Below are 17,520 nucleotides of genomic sequence, written 5' to 3'. Positions count from 1 at the left end.
TTATTTTCATCATTACCAATATGAATTATTTTTTAATTCTGCCCTGATGTATTCTTTTTGTTACTTTGAAGTGTGTTTCATTTTTAAACCTATAATGTAACTTCCACTAGCATTTCATTTTATATAATAAGAATGCTGTCTTTTGCAGAAACATCCTCAAACGTTCCCAGACCTGGTCAGTTCCGCATCCCGCACAGTCTGACAATGGTACCTGACCAGGGACAACTATGTGTAGCCGACAGAGAGAATGGCCGGATCCAGTGCTTCCATGCTGAAACGGGCAACTTTGTCAAGCAAATCAAGCATCAGGAATTCGGAAGAGAGGTGTTTGCTGTCTCGTATGCACCAGGTAAAGTTCAACAATACGGGGCAGATTTGTCAAGGGTCGAATAGGAAATTCGACCGAAATTCCAATTTTCTAATTGATTTTTGGTCAGAACTCACTAATTCGAATTGGGAATAATCCAAACTCAATTCGAATTTGAATTTCGAGATTTTACTTTACCCTGGGAATAATTTGAATTTGACTACTTGCCACCTGCAATTTTAAAAATTTAGATTTTTAACATTGGTTTCCATTTTCTCTGTAATAATAAAACAGTGCCTTGTACTTGATCCAAACTAAGATATGATTAATTCTTATTAGAGGCAAAACCAGCCTATTGGGTTTATTTAATGTTTTGATTCAATTTAAGCAGACTGAGGGGCAGATTTATTAAGGTTCGAATTAAAAGTTTGAATTCGAATTTTCGAGTTGGACTCACAAATTCGAGTTGGGAATAATCCAACTCGATTCGAATTTGAATTTCGTGTTTTTACTTTACCCTGGGAATAATTTGAATTTGACTATTCGCCACCTAAAACCTGCCGAGTTCATGTAGAAGTCAATGGCAGGGGTCCAGTGACCCATTTGAAGATGTTATTAGCCTCCCTGATATTCGAGTATTTTTCGAAGAAAAAACTCAGGCGACTGAGAGGAAACTCAGGCAGCCAGTCGGTATCTCAGAATGTAAGTTATAGAAACATCGCAGCTACAAACTACATGCATCCAACACGACTGTCAGATGTGAACGCCGTACTCTGTGTCTTCATCTGACAGTCGCGTTCCATCAATGCATACAAATGAGGAAAAGGTCTTGTCACTCAAAATGTTGATGTGGATCCACTTTCTTGGCTCTATGTTTTCTGAACTGACAACCCCGCATAGTGTTCATTAGATTTAATGAAGCTTGTTAAGTGTTTCCTTTTAATTGAAAATGCATTGTGGGAGGTTCATAGACATATATCTTTGCACAAACATTTTGGGCTAGACTGTTTAACAGAAATGCGGTTTTTTTCTTATTTACCTATGAATATATCAGTTGAAACATTTGTCTACTATTATTTCAGGTGGAGTGCTGTACGCTGTTAATGGAAAGCCGTACTATGGATATTCCGCCCCTGTACAAGGCTTTATGCTGAATTTCTCCAATGGGGATATTCTAGATACCTTCATTCCTGCTAGAAAGGTGAAACTCTAATACTGCTTGGTATGTAGGGGTTAAAGCAACAAGGAATGTCATTGGTTTTAATTTTTTTAAGACAAATCCAGGAAATATCTTTAATATCCCATTATCAAAGCATGTGAAAAATATGAATTCTCATTTACATCCGCAAGTGTAATTTCCCTGCAGTTAGTTGCACGTAAAACTACTTTTATTAAAGGTTCTTTTGTTAGAATATGCGCTTGGCACCACTACATGTATTCCATTTTGAATCCAGTTCCTTTGGGAATTCTGTAGCTAAACATATACAGGTATGGAATCCGTTATCCGGAAACCCACTATCCAGAAAGCTCTGAATTACACTGGCACCTGAGGAAGGATCAGATAGATCCGAAATATGTAGTGCTACCAAATAAACGATCACTTGATTGATGATATTGGTTCTCTAGAGTGGTGATTTGGAATTACGGGAAGCCCATCTCTCCCATAGAATCCATTTTAATTAAATAATTCAGATTTTTAAAATTGATTTCCATTTTCTCTGTAATAAAGAAACAGTGCCTTGTACTTGATCCACACTAAGATATAATTAATTAGAGGCAAAACCAGCCTACTGGGTTAATTTAATGTATCAATTCATTTTAAGCACATTTAAGGGCACATTTATTAAGGTTCGAATTGGAAGTTTGAATTTGAATTTGAGTTTGGTCAAAACTCACAAATTCGAGTTGGGAATAATCCAAACTCCAATTTGAACCTAGACAACAATTTGAATTTGACTATTCGCCACCTAAAATCTGGCGAGTTCATGTAGAAGTCAATGGAAGAGGTACAGTGACCCATTTGAAGATGTTAATTAGCCTTCCTGACATTCAAGTTTTTTTCGGAGAAGAAACTCGATTCAAGTTTAGTCTAATTCAATTCAAGTTTTTGTGAAGTTTATATTTGTAAGCGTTTTAGAGATTCGATTTTTTTCTTAAAAAAGATACTTTTTGAATTTCGAGATCATTCGAGTTCATTCGACATTTGATCAATCTGATCCATAATGTATGGAGATCCAAATTAAGGAAAGATCCCTTATCCAGAAAACCCCAGGTCCAGAGCATTCTGGATAATGGGTCCCATACCTGTATTTAAAGTCCAGCAAAGTACTTGTCTTAGGGCACACCTGGAGATTCGGCCAGCAACTAATCGCCTCTACTTTGGGGCAACTAATCTCCCCGAACTGCTTCCCCGTGTCTTCCACCAGCTTCAATGAAAAAAACGCCTGTGCCTATGCACTCACTGTGTTTCTATTTCTGAAGTCGCCCGAAGTTTACTCTTGAGGATGGTCGCCGGGCGACTAGATCTCCCTGAATCTCCAGGTGTGCCCTAACCCTTAAAAGTCATGATTGGTAAATGTTTTTCCCCTTTTGTTTTACTATGATGTTGCCCTGCTCCCAGACAAACAGCAAGAAATTAAACATTAACTCTTCTTACATCTGTCTGTTTGATCTGATAGTCAGGATAAATAGCACAATACAAAGTCAAACACTTAAAAAGCATTTCAGGTCACCATAGCTCTTTCTGATTTATCCATTCCTCTTATTCCCATACAACCTGCTTCTGCATATGGAAGCCCAGTATGGTAAAAATGACAAAAAGACTGGAGCATAGATTGTATGTTGCACATAAATGGTTTAAATTGCCACTTCTTTCCCGCATGTTCTCAGTTCAAATGGCCTTAATTCCATTCAGAATCTGCATAGAATTCTGACTGAACGTGTTGGCAAATCCATCCGGCCAATAGTCATTATTGGCAACTAGATATCATACTGTACTTGCGTCTGAGTCTGCAGGCAGCCGTCCACCTATCAGATCGGAAATGTGTTTGGCTGCCATTGTATGTAGCCAAATTGGGGAGTGCCCATTAATCCTTAAAGGGATACTGTCGTGGGAAAAACATTTTTTTCCAAAATGAATCAGTTAAAAGTGCTGCTCCAGCAGAATTCTGCACTGAAATCCATTTCTCAAAAGAGCAAACAGATTTTTTTATATTCAATTTTGAAATCTGACATGGGGCTCGACATATTGTCAATTTCCCAGCTGCCCCAAGTCATGTGACCTGTGCTCTGATAAACTTCAATCACTCTTTACTGCTGTACTGCAAGTTAGAGTGATATCACCCCCCTCCCTTTTTCCCCCCCAGCAGCCAAACAAAAGAACAATGGGAAGGTAACCAGATAGCAGCTCCCTAACACAAGATAACAGCTGCCTGGTAGATCTAAGAACAACACTCAATAGTAAAAACCCATGTCCCACTGAGACACATTCAGTTACATTGAGAAGGAAAAACAGCAGCCTGCCAAAAAGCATTTCTCTCCTAAAGTGCAGGCACAAGTCACATGACTGGGGGCAGCTGGGAAATTGACAAAATGTCTAGCCCCATGTCAGATTTCAAAATTGAATATAAAAAAATCTGTTTGCTCTTTTGAGAAATGGATTTCAGTGCACAATTCTGCTGGAGCAGCACTATTAACTTATGCGTTTTGAAAATAACATGTTTTCCGATGACAGGATCCCTTTAAGCTGGCCATAGATGCAAAGATCTGATCATTCGAATCCTCGAACAATCTGACATCCCCATCTCCTGACCTGCCACTAACCATTCAGATCAAATAAAGTAGTAAAAGAACAGATCAGATGATGTTCTGCCCCTGACAGCAATCGTACAAAAGTTATGTCCGACAAAAGCTAGTGACAGTCTCCCACTGAAAATCGTCCGATCTGCAATACATACAGAGATATTACCCGCAGCCGACAGAAATCTTTTAACCTGGTCCGAAAATCGTACGAATCGAGGATTCGAATGATCAGATCTTTGCATCTATGGCCAGCTTTAGGGTTAAACAGGCCAAACTTCCTAAATGCATCTAGCCACTAGGGTTCTTTGTTTCATCCAATTACATTCAACCGCAACTTTGCAATGTCTTATTCATTCGGAATTGCTGTTTCAGAATTTTGACATGCCCCATGATATTGCTGCGGCAGATGATGGAACAGTGTATGTTGGGGATGCACATGCCAACGCAGTGTGGAAGTTCTCCCCTTCAAGTATGTACTTTTTTTTTTTATCTTTAAATCCTGAATATGAAAATTAAGAACTTTGTCAAGCAAATATTTTAAATAAAAAGTTTTAGAAAGATGCACTCTTATTTTTTTCTAAATGATCGTAATGCAAGGAAATGCACAGTTGTTCTTTAATTACATTAAGTTTGACAGATTTATATTTGCTATTCCCCACCATCCAGTTGGGGTTAGTTACTAACATGGAGTAGTTCATAGTTGATTACGCCTGTTAATGCAGCCTTTAAAGGCATCTGTATATTATATATAATACACTAGGCAAATTATACTTATTGGCAGTTATAGAACAATAGGTGTTTAGTGTGTTTGGCCATGGCTTTACCCTTTGATTTATATTTTGCAGAATATGTTAAAACTAACTTTTAACAGGCAAATAAAGAATACCGGTTGACTAGTTTTATTGTCTTGCAGTGACACTTCCCACAGCTATCCATATAAACATAGTCCATTGCTGATCTAAATTTCCTTTGTAAAAAATTGTGGGGTGAAAATTCTTGTAAGTAAGTCTGACTTGCAAATAGATATGAAACAAATCACAGATTGAAACTTGGTGTCCATGGATCCTCCTTCTCCTATCCATTTGGCCTATTTCATGGCCATTCCTTCCTGTATGGGAGCAAAGGCAAAAATGGATGTAAGGATAGATTATAGTATGTAAAGAAAAAAGACTTGGAATATAAAGAGACTGAGTGAGGCGAGGAGTAAAAAATAAATTAAAGAGTGGGCCTGTGCTGTTATGTTTTCTGTTTCTGGCATCCAAGGCCAACACTAAGGGGTCTATTTACTAATATTAGGATTTCTTTTTTTTTATCACAAACTGTATTTTTCTCAAAAAATTTGTGTTTTTTCATTTCTCCAAAGCTCAAAAAATTGGAGATTTATTAAGAGTAAAAACCACGAAAAACTGTGCCAAGTAAACGCAGTCAAGGTCCCCCAGAAGTCAATGGAAGCTGCGCTGATCCTATTGGACCTTTTTTCAACCATTCAGACTTTTCTAGGTTTTTGGATTTTTTTTTTCACTAGTCATTATCCAAAAACTAGAATTTCTAGAGGTTTTAGAGATATTGTTAAATTTTCTGCACTTTTTTTTCATATGTACTTTTTATATCCAGATCTTTTAATAACTTTCATGGCATTTGTGGTTTTAGAGAAATAGAGTTTAATTGACATCTCAAAAAGCTCTAATACCAGTACAATTCGACCTTTAATAAATGGACCTCTAAGTGTAAAGAGAGAGCATGATGGTGCTCAGTTCAATTGGTTAATCTTATCTTTCTTTCCAGAGGCCGAACATCGATCTGTGAAAAAAGCTGGAATAGAGGTTGAAGAAATAACAGGTACATGCACACTACAGACAGCACTCATTCCCGTGTAGCAAACATTTAAGCTAATTAGACTTATGTTATAATCGAATGCATTAAAATCAACACTAGTCTGCTCATTGCATCTCATTTTATTTTTATATCTCATGTTGGCAGCATTAGTCATGTAACATGTTGGTCTTACACAATGGTGCTAGAAAGACCCCTTTTTGAATTTTTTAATACTTTTGCATAAATGAGACTTGATGAATGAAATCCCTGTTAAACAACATAAAAAACATAATGCTTATTCATTTATTTATTGAGTAAAATGATCCAAAAAAGGTATTGTTGTGTGGCATGTTCTTCAGGTGTGAGTGTGGGAGTCCCTGCCTTATTTAAATAACAGAAATCTGGGTCTTAACTAGGGATGCTCTGAATCCACTATTTTGGATTTTGGCCGAACCCCCGAATCCTTTGCGAAAGATTCGGGCAAGAACCGAATCGGAGTCCTAATTTGCATATGCAAATTAGGGGTGGGAAGGGGAAACATTTTTTACTTCCTTGTTTTGTGACGAAAAGTCACACAATTTCCCTCCCAGACCGCAATTGCATATGCAAATAAGGATTGGGTTCGGCCGGGCAGAAGGATTCAGCCGAATCCCAATAGTCTTAACTATCCAAGTCTGATCTTAAAGGGGTGGTTCATATTTAAGTTAACTTTTAGTATATTATAAGCAACTCTTCACTTGGTCTTCATTATTTATGTTCTATAGTTTTTGAATGGTTTGCCTTTTTCTTTTGGGAAACTGACAACATGTTTAGTCCCATGTCAGATTTCAAATTAAATATAGAAACATCTGTTTGGTCTAACATGGGGATTTCAATGCAGGTACTTAGGCTAAATTAAAGAAATCACTGGTGGATTTAAATTATTAACAATATAGGCCTTTAGTTACTCTTTGAAAATTCACATAGCCCAGTTACTAAATAGTTTATTTCAACAAAAATGAATATACTGTTTGTGACTGCTGAATATAATCTATTGTGGTAATGTTTATTCAATATTCCATCCAGAAACAGAGATTTTCGAGACCCATATAAGAAGCAGACCGAAGACAAATGAGTCTGTTGAGAAACAAACACAGGAGAAGCAGCAGAAGCAAAAGAACAGTGCTGGGGTGTCTACACAAGAGAAGCAAAATGTTGTGCAAGAGATCAATGCTGGGGTGCCTACACAAGAGAAGCAGAATGTTGTGCAAGAGAGTAGTGCTGGGGTGCCTACACAGGAGAAGCAGAGTGTTGTGCAAGAGAGTAGTGCTGGGGTGTCTACACAGGAGAAGCAGAGTGTTGTACAAGAGAGCAGCGCTGGGGTGTCCTTCGTTCTTATCATCACTCTTCTCATCATTCCTATCGCAGTTCTCATTGCCATTGCAATCTTCATTCGCTGGAGGAAAGTCAGAATGTATGGAGGTACGTGAAACTATTTAACCTGTCAACTAGCCAGTAGGGCCAAATGACTACTGCTTATTATGCTGGCCTCACACAGGTAGAAACTACCATTTGGTCCAATGGTTATAGGGAAGAGCTTTTGATATGAAACATAACAAAAGTGGTGTAAAGGTGATACCTTTATTGGCTAACTAAGATGATAATCACAGCAAGCTTTCAGAACATTGCAGTTCCTTCTTCAAAGCTGATTACAATGAAGCTCTGTTGGCACTGACATATATACAGAGCTTCATTGTAATCAGCTTTGAAGAAGGAACTGCAATGTACTGAAAGCTTGCTGTGATTATCATCTTAGTTAGCCAATAAAGGTATCACCTTTACACCACTTTTGTTATGTTTCATATCAAAAGCTCTTCCCTATAACTTTCTCAACGGGCTAAAACGGTGCAAAAAACTTTACCTTGGTCCAATGGTGAGACAGATGTGTGGCCACACATTTAGAGGAGCCAAACTGGGCAATAAAGAGACGTTTTATGAGTCTAAACAGCTGGATCCCAATGAGTCTGTTTGTTTAAAGGGGACCTGTCACCCTATGAAATAATTCCAAATTCTTTTCTATCATGTTAGTTGAGCAAAATAAACTTTACTCACACTATATTTATTATTTCAATTTTGTATCCTTCAGTCATGGAATTACAGAATCACAGTATGCAGGCGAGAGACATTTTGTGGACACTGTTATTAAGACAAATTGTGTATCACCCCAAATTCTTGTGGAAGCACCAGGATGATGTCTGCTCTGAATCGGATCTCTCATTATGTCTGGTTGTTTAGGATCCACACACCAAATGACAAAGCTGGCCATGTTCTTCACATATAGCCAGTCTTACAAAAACTAATCTATAGTTATAGTATGGTATTGTGACTCCTGGACTTAAGGAACTCTCATGCTTACTTGCATACATAACATCTACAGGTCTTTCATATGAGGGGACAGCAATGGTACGAACCAATAAATAATTGTAGGGTAGTTGAAGAGCTATTGCATTGTAGCACATGTTCTGAATCAGGGCAGACTGGAAACATTTTAGTCAGCAGCAGGATATCAGACACATTTGCCTCTAACTCGTATGTAATACCAATTGTTACATTTATTACCCAGCAAAAATCTAGCACATCATAACCTAATTTCTGCTTAGGAGAGTGACTTCTGTGTTAGTAGTTATGAAGCCAAATTGTACTTATTCCATCATTAGGCCTGAGGACCAGACACTCTAATTGATACAGATGTGCTGTTTCCCTTCCATCTCAGAGAAAACAGCCCATGAGCCTGACACCCACTAGTATGTATATGGGGACAAATGCTCGTGTTGGGTCCACTCAGACCTTTGATTTGTCAATTTGAGTCAAAAATATATTTCACCCATTATGCTGTAGCCTCCTTATTCTTTCCCATAAATACGCATACTAGCATACCTACACCTAGTTGTAAGTTGCTTTTAGCTGCTCAGTTTAAATATCAGTAGTTATAAAATGAATATGTTTTTGAACAGGAAATGCAAAAGTAATGTTTAATGACCTGAATATTATTTTGTATTGAATCAGGTGACATTGACCACAAATCAGAATCCAGTTCAGTGGGCATTTTGGGAAAACTTAGAGGTTGGTATTTTCTTCTGCAATATTCATTTTAACATTTAAAGGAAAAGGAAAAGGAAAACAAAATAAGGGGTATATGGAAAGGCACACCTGAATGCTGTCTTATAGTGCTTATATTTCACTTCTATGCCCTTTGCTAGATCCAATTCCTTAGTCTTCACACAAGTGTGTAGTACAGGGGGGGGGGACGCTATGCTGTAGCACCAAGACTAAGACCCTAACGCATGCGCAGTCAGTAGTCTTCCAAAAAGGTGTAGGTGCTGATCTTCGTGCGCTGCTCTTTTGTAATCTATGGCAGCATTTGAGATACTGTTATTTGCATGGTGAGCGAGCAGGGATGTTGCACATGCACAGTTTGCAAGGTTTCGGCCATCTTGAGGACGTCGGCCCTGTACAGATGGTGCCCGCAACTGAAGCAAGCGTAGAAAATTTCTTTATTAAAGCAGCTTCTTTTAAAAGCTGTATAGCTGAAAAGAAACTTAGCGTGATCTAGGAGGGGAAGGAGTGAATAGTCTTATAAAGTGTTATTAAGAAGATGGGTTTCCTTGCTCTTGCTCTTATCCTTGTTTTGCACTTTGCGCACTGCACCGGGGCATTGTGAGTTCTAAAGCCGTTGTGGGCCTGCTTTTTATTTATACAGTGTCAACCATGCAAACAGTGTAAATATAATATAACAATAGCAGATATATGCCTGCAAAAAAATTCCAATTCTATAAATATGTTTAGAAACCTTAATTCGTAAATTGCACCCGACACTTACCTGCCCGCTCCCAATCTGCACCCGACACTTACCCGACAGCTCCCAATCTGCACCCGACACTTACCCGACAGCTCCCAATCTGCACCCGACACTTACCGGCCCGCTCCCAATCAGCACCCAACACTTACCTGCACGCTCCCAATCTGCACCCAACACTTACCCAACACTTACCCGCCCGCTCCCAATCTGCACCCGACCCTAACCTGCCCAGCATTCCTATATATGCCGATGGCCTACCCGTGATGTCATGAAAGGGGTGGGGTAGGCATGTGCTTATAAATAGACACTGCATAAGAAGCCAGCTCAGGAAGGTCATGAGCAGAGAGAGTGGAAGGAACACGAACCTGGGCACGGCCCACTAACTGTGTGCAGTAAACCCGGGGTTTCAGACCGGCCCACACATTGCTAATTTGGACCCCATTTCATTCTAGTCATACAGTCAATAATCCAATACATGGTTATAGGCATACATGCTGTGAAATACTTAAAGTGTGCATATGCCACTATTCCTCAGTGTTACCTCCTCTCATGTGCATATGTAAGAGAATACAAGCAAGTGTGATCTAAAAGAATTCTTCAGAGGTGTTCTGGACACTCTCCTGACACTTGCTCTTGTAACTCACTGCCACATTTTAATCAACTTCTTTTTGAGTGCCACCTCTGAGTTTAGTAAGGCTACAAAGTCTTCGACTATCATGCACCCCCCCCTTCCCCCAACGTTCTTACATGTAATTTAAAGGTTCAATGTGTATGCACCTATCTAATTTCTAAACAAATGCCTAACCTTTATTACCATCAAATGTGATCCACAAATTACAGTACATGTCAATATGTAAGAGTTGTATTGTGTTTATTTTAGGGAAGGGCAGCGGAGGCCTTAATCTGGGAACATTCTTTGCAACTCACAAAGGCTACAGTAGAAAAGGCTTCGACAGGCTGAGTACAGAAGGAAGTGACCAAGAGAAAGACGATGATGATGGCTCAGACTCTGAAGAAGAGTATTCTGCCCCTCCTATTCCACCAGCTCCTGTATCTTCCTCCTGAAACAGTTGACTTCTTCCATACAACCTTTTGCCCCATTAGCACGTTTAAGATTGTGTATTTAAGTGTTACTGTACTAGTCTGTGGACTGTACAATTGTCATAGTTTTTCCTTTTATTTTTATTTGAAGTGCTGTTGTAGTCTTTATATGAACATTCAAAATAATTCTATTTGGTAGAATGACTTTGGCTTTAGAGAGCGTTTTATCCAGTGTTTGATGGCCTTCCTCTGCTTCACCAATAGCACTTTAACTGCCAATTATTTTCAAGCCTTTAACTGAAAACTAATCGCATTACAAAGATATGTGCCACATAAATGCAAAGCTGCTAAATCTCTTCTATTTTTTTAAATTAACAACATGATATTACGTCCAAGAAAGGAAATGATAGACAAAATATTTAATGTTTCTTATTTCTTTCTATTTTTTTTCTCTTCGTTTTTGGTGTTTATTGGGATGTCTTATTTTTAGATGGTTCCACTGTTTAGAACACTATTTTCAGAATTTGAATGTACTTTGTGTAATAAAGTGTTCGCAGAGCATTACTCTCAGCTTGTTTTTGAATGTGTATATAGTCCTATACGTACATGTTTCCAGTGATCATCTGAAATATCATTTTTAGAAAACTCAGTCTGCTCTCTCTAGTCAGATCTAATTCAGAAGATACTTTAAGAAGCTCCACTCATATCACCAAAGCTTTATATAAATGTATTCACACTACAGCCTAAAGGAAGTAGTAAGTAATAGATTTATTTTATTTTCATTTTGACTTCCTTTCCTCTTTGCAGGGACCATTTCCCTATGTTTCTCATGGGCTATAGAAAAATACACTAAGGGGCACATTTACCTAGGGTCGAATATCAAGGGTTAATTAACCCTCGATATTCGACCGTTGAAGTAAAATCCTTCGACTTCGAATTTCGAAGTCGAAGGATTTAGCGCTATTCCTATGATCAAAGGAATAATCATTCAATCGAATGATTAAATCCTTGGAATCGAACGATTCGAAGGATTTTAATCCATCGATCGAAGGATATTCCTTCGATCAGGAAATTGTTAGGAAGCCTATGGGGACCTTCCCCATAGGCTAACATTGGCCTCGGTAGGTTTTAGGTGGCGAACTAGGGGGTCGAAGAATTTTTTAAAGAGACAGTACTTCGACTATCGAATGGTCGAATAGTCGAACGATTTTTAGTTCGAATCGAAGTCGAAGGTCGTAGTCAAAGGTCGAAGTAGCCCATTCGATGGCCGAAGTAGCCATATTCGACCATTCGAAATTCAAACTATTTTTCTTCTATTCCTTCACTCGAACTAAGTAAATGGGCCCCTTAATCTATGGCAGCAACATACTTGGGAAAATGTAGTATATTGTGGTACTTTAAATAGATTATTAACATGTTCCTGTTATTGTTTAGTTTCTAAGATTAGAGTACAAGCCTTCATTCATAGACTTTATCACCTTTTGGGTATCTGTCGGTGTGATTAATATTTTTAAATAATTTTTGTTTATTGCTTTTAACATGAAAAACAATAACATTAAATTAAAAGACATAAAAGAAAAGTAGGTGGGAAGTCAAAATACAGTGCCTTTCTCTGTTGATTACAGTCTTCCTATATATATGTATTCCATGACAGCGTTACTGAAGCAAAGCCGAGATATATCATTAAGGTACATGTAATAAAATGCCAATATTAGGCGGAACTGTCCCAAAGGTCCGGTGAGTCCAGCCAAGTCTGTTAGAGGGTATCTGCTATGGTGGACAAAGAGGACTTTTTTTCATTTTTTAGTTTTTCTACTCTGTGTCTATGTGAATGATTGTTTTGTATTTTTTTGCAGAGATTGAGGGTTGGTATTACGTGCCGGTTCTTATTCCACCCTTTACGTGTAAAATATATTATTATTCTTCATTAGATATTGATTCACCTGATATACAGTATAACAAGCTTCGCTACCTTTGTTGTTCTCTTGATCACTAAGACAAGTAAAATCACAGTAGGAATCGGTAAGTGATAGAAAATGAAAAAAGAGGATACAAGAGTAAAATAAAGAAAGCTATTATGATCTCATGATATGTACTCTTTTTGTCATCCGCATTCATGAAAGGAACAGTTCCGTGTAAAAATAGTAAGTTAGCCAAATATTTAATCTATGAAGGCTGGAGTGAATGAATGCCTAATATAACAGAACTGAACACAACTTTTCCATTTCCATCAATGTGCTTTTGGAAGATGCAAGTCCCAATACCTGTATTGGGACTTGAATCTTCCAAAAGCACATTGATGGAAATCAAATCTTCCAATTGTGTTGTTATACGCTATTGATATCTGCAAATATTGTAAGTGCATTTTATCTACAATGTATAAATTGACTTTACATGAGGGGAGTGCAACCTTTTTATTATCTATGTTTAGATCCCTAAGCTTAACCTCCCAACTGAAGCCCAGAACATACTGAGCATGTGCAGGGTCTTCGTCTTGCAAAGATGTTTAACAAAGTTACAAGATGATGGCCCCCCCGCCAACATTGAAAGCATAAATCATTTGTTTTATTAGGCTTCTGGTGCAGTAAGTTCATGTCTATGTTTAGTATACAAAATACAGCATTTCTAGCATTATTCTATTTTAGACTTCCCCTTTAAGGGGGCCACATGAGACATAACTGTTCAGTGAGTTTGTAATTGATCCTTAGCATTTAGCTCAGATTCAAAAGCAAACAGTTATGACCCATGTGGCCCCCCAGCAAGTCACTGAAGTGGTTACTGCTTGGTAACCAGGGTAACCAATCAGTGGAAACCAAGAGAGCTGCAAAGCAGGAAGTAGTGTTCTGGCTATTATGTTAGATATTCAGTCACTCCAGCCTTTATAGATTACATTTTTGGCTAACTAACTATATTAGATACATTTTTTATTTTGCACAGTCTATCTGTTTACCCAGGTTTTATTTTTATACTGAACAATTCCTTTAAATATGAAAATGGTCTCTCGTTTTACAGGATGTAAACATGATTTTTTTTTTTCAACCATGACTGTTGTTCTGAGTTGGATCTCTCTGTCCTCTCTCTTTATGAAAATTTAAATAGATTTCACAGTATAAGGAATTCATTTTTACTCCAATCAACCAGTGGTGCACATGACATGTTTAGATCATCACTGACAAGGTTTGTTTTAGTTCAAATACTGTCCTGGTCACTCTGTTTCAGGCTGAACTCCAACCCAATACCGGATTGTGTCCTTCTCCAATACCAGCACCAGCCTTGGTTCTGTCCTGCCCAAGCCAAGTGTATAATGTTTCAGCCTGTATGATTAGCCACTTGTGTTTAAGCCAACTGATATTAATTGGTTATAATTTATTTTGAAAATACATTGATAAATGACTAATTTAGGAACGCAATTAATAAAATTGTTTTATAGAGTTGCCTTTTTCAAAGGTGCCAAAAAAATTGCAACCTAAATAGGCATCAAAATACTCACAGGTCACCAGAAGGAATAATTTTTGTTTGTTTTTTTTTCTAGATATTTTTGAAGCTTATAGTCCACTTTTAGAAAAAAATGTTCATGTACAATACATAATCCCTCTGAGAAGTTCATTTAGTTCTGTCTCTGCGATAGGAAGGTAAAATAAGATATTAAATAAATAGTATGTAAGGAAAAGAGACCAGGAAAGTAAAGTGGGTCTATGGTCTAAGGTTTTTTTGGTGGGTCCCTGGAATTCCAAACCAACACTGAGTTGGTCAGGGGCTTAAAGGGGTTGTTCAGCTTTAAATTAACTTTTAGTATAATGTAGAGAGCGCAACTGGTCTTCATTTTTTTATTATTTGTAGTTTCTGAGTTAGTTAGCTTTTTATTCAGCAGCTCTTCAGTTTGTAGTCTCAGAAAACGGTTTGCTAGGGTCCAAATTACTCTAGCAACCATGCATTGATTTGAATAAGAGACGGGAATATGAATAGGAGAGGCCTAAATAGAAAGATGTGTAATAATAAGTAGCAAAAAAACAATAAATATCTAGCCTTACAGCGCATTTGTTTTTAGATGGGGTCAGTGACCCCTATATGAAAGCTGGAAAGAGTCAGAAGAAGAAGGCTAGTAATTCAAAAACTATAAAAAAATTTAAAAAAATCGAAAAACTGCTTAGTATTAGCCATTCCATAATATACTGAAATTTAACTTAAAGGCAAGCCATCCCTTTAACTGGGGTGGCTGGTGAAAGGCTACAATTACCAGTAGGGTTGCCACCTTTTCTGGAACAAAATACTGGCCTTCTTATTAGGGTTGCCACCTTTTAAAAAAAATAATTACTGGCCAGTGGTGGGGGCGGGAACTATAGGGGTGGATTGTGACACAAAAAGGGGCAGAGATGACGAGCAGCAATGCAAAAGGGGTGGAGCCACAGGGTAGTGCCGCAAAATGGGTGGGGCCACATCGCCAGAAGCCGAAGAAAATGTAAGTTTTCACCGGCGAGCAAAGGCTTTTGTAAATGGTATTACAAATTACCGGCAACCCTATTTCCTATATATTTATCTTTTTTCCCTATTAATAACATTGGGATAAACCATCATTTTTACCAGCCAGGTGGCAACCCTAATCAGCAACAATTACAAGGTGTCCTAGTGCCAACCCTGGCTTAGCTAGCTTTTTATCCTTTTTTCACTCTAATGGTTATCTGCCTTCTTATTTGTGGTGCATCAGTTTTGAAAAGAATACCACTGCCCAGCAAGAACGCTACCCATAGTGGCTCTCAGATTTTCCATTTTCTGTTGTTGTTGTTGTGCAGCTTGTGCTTCAGTGCTCATTTGAGTTTTTCTTGTGACACATGATTAGATTACAACAAGGCCACCTTAATGAACAAATTCTAGTAGTGTTCACAGATTGAGCTAGAGACAGCTTTTTCCCACAGTGTATACATATTGTACAGGTTTGTAGTGCCTGTGCATGTGTATACCTCACAACATTTTGGAAGTACAAAGTGGGAGAAAAAATTTTTCGCACGTAGAACAGCAAATTTTGACCACACCCCTTTCTGTGGCCACACCCCCTAATTACCATGTTCATTTTACTAAATTTGGCAGGTTATGAAAGTTTGAAAATATTTCTCCTTATCTAACCTGTTTTTTTTTCGTCTCAAAATTGTTACAAAATATCTTATTTGCACCTGTTAGCTGTTCTGGGCTCAAAGCCAATTAAGTGAGAAACTTTGTTTCTTTTTTTGGCTGTTCAGTGCAGCGAAAATAGGGACTTTCCAGTACAAATGAGGGACTGCAGCTTGAGCTGTAAAAAGAGGGACTGTTCCTCCGAAAAAAGGACAGTTGGGAGGTATGTGCATGTAATTAGTTGGTGACAGGACCCTGTTATATATTGTTTATGATCTATTACCAGCTTTTATTATCTATATTTTTGAGATGAAAAATATTGTTCGGAAAATGCTCCACACACTATGTAACGAGAGTGAGGCGCCATTTTTAACAAGGGCGCATTGCCAGTATTGACTTCTACGGAGCGTCGGATTGGCCAAAAGAAGTCTGACATGCTGCAGCGCGGAGGGGGCTGTATGAGCAGCTCTACCTGTAACTAAAGCGGAAAGCAGTACGGCAGCGTCTATCTAGTTATCCCACCCATTATTTCCTCATGTGTTGAGGGCGGAAGTTTGAAGCTAGATGAGCATTGTGAATCAATGGCACCGAGTCGATAATCGAGCGGGAGCCCCGCAGTGCGAGACGGGCGCAGCCGAGAAGGTAAATCCCCCTCGTGCGTGTGAATGGAGTAATCTGCGGGCGGCGCGTGGGACTGTGGTACAGCTGGGCTGCCAGTGGCGCATCATGGCTACATGTGGCGGGCGGCTGTGCGGCCGGGAGGAGACTAGCGCATTATGTCTGGCGCATCCCTCGGGCACATACAGTTACATTATAGGGAAGGGCCCGCCGTGTATGAGGATCAGTTGCCACTCGCTATGCCCGTTGGTTGGCAGATACATAGGTTGGGCCGAGGGGACACAGCAGCCACTTATTCACACGCTCACGGCTCATTGTTCTCTCTGGACTCCTGTAATGAAATACAGCGAGCGGAGGGTTACACAGCCACCTTCTTTGGAACTACATCTCCCAGCATTCCGTCACTGCAGTGTTACTGAGGTCCTGCAACGTCCACGTTTTTCTGAATTGCTCTCTCAGGGACGTACAGTATTGGCACAGAGTGTCTGCCTTTCACTGTCTGCTGGTTACTTCTTCTGTCCTGTTGGTGCTACACAAAGACACAGTATCTGTCTCATCCAGGGCCAGAACATGCACAATGACTTGGGCTTTATTAGTTTAGTCATCAGCAGGGCCAGTGCCTCTTCCACCATTCAGCGTGTATATGTCTAAAAGGGCAATTCAAGGAGTTTCCACCCACAGAATTGGTAAAAAAAAAGTGTTGTGATCGCCAAATGAGTGGATCTCTCCCCAATATGATCACATCGAAGCCCTAGGGCCCAACAATCGGAACATCGGAGCATAAACGCACAGATGCGGCTGCGATCCGACGGGATTTTTTAACCTTCCCGATTGAGATCTGCCCGACTTTCGGCCACATATAGATTGGGAAAGCCTGTCGGATGGCCCCACACACGGGCCAATAAACTGTTGACTTGGTCTGTTGGCAGCTGTTATCGGCCCGTGTATGGGGGCATTTAGGGTGTTGGCAGACAGGGAGATTAGTCGCCCGCAG

General features: G+C 39.0%; 2 protein-coding genes across 16 annotated transcripts in view; both read left to right on the top strand.

Annotated features, from left to right (window-relative positions):
* Window positions 1-11,371, top strand: part of pam.L (peptidylglycine alpha-amidating monooxygenase L homeolog) — a 112,428-nt gene extending 101,057 nt beyond the window's left edge. For 4 of the 5 annotated variants that reach the window (XM_041588727.1, XM_018258053.2, XM_018258211.2 and 1 more), the window contains 7 exons: window positions 149-349; window positions 1,390-1,508; window positions 4,481-4,577; window positions 5,894-5,947; window positions 6,989-7,384; window positions 8,969-9,025; window positions 10,642-11,366. In XM_041588727.1, the coding sequence (XP_041444661.1) occupies window positions 149-349; window positions 1,390-1,508; window positions 4,481-4,577; window positions 5,894-5,947; window positions 6,989-7,384; window positions 8,969-9,025; window positions 10,642-10,826 (1,109 nt within the window). In that variant the 3' untranslated portion in view covers window positions 10,827-11,366. 5 annotated transcript variants of the gene reach the window in all.
* A 4,943-nt stretch (window positions 11,372-16,314) lies between these two features.
* The window catches only part of ppip5k2.L (diphosphoinositol pentakisphosphate kinase 2 L homeolog), a 69,474-nt gene continuing 68,268 nt past the window's right edge, over window positions 16,315-17,520 (top strand). For 5 of the 11 annotated variants that reach the window (XM_018248319.2, XM_018248325.2, XM_018248307.2 and 2 more), the window contains exon 1: window positions 16,317-16,550. The gene's annotated coding sequence lies outside the window, so the exon portion shown is untranslated. Of the gene's footprint in view, window positions 16,551-17,520 lie in introns of all 11 variants that reach the window. The other 6 variants (XM_041568385.1, XM_018248301.2, XM_018248298.2 and 3 more) reach the window with 3 other exon arrangements.

The sequence above is a fragment of the Xenopus laevis genome, chromosome 1L, assembly GCF_017654675.1.
Source record: "Xenopus laevis strain J_2021 chromosome 1L, Xenopus_laevis_v10.1, whole genome shotgun sequence".
Taxonomy (NCBI): Eukaryota; Metazoa; Chordata; class Amphibia; order Anura; family Pipidae; genus Xenopus; species Xenopus laevis.
The sequence above is the reverse complement of the archived record's forward strand: the minus strand, read 5'-3'. Positions and strand labels throughout refer to the sequence as shown.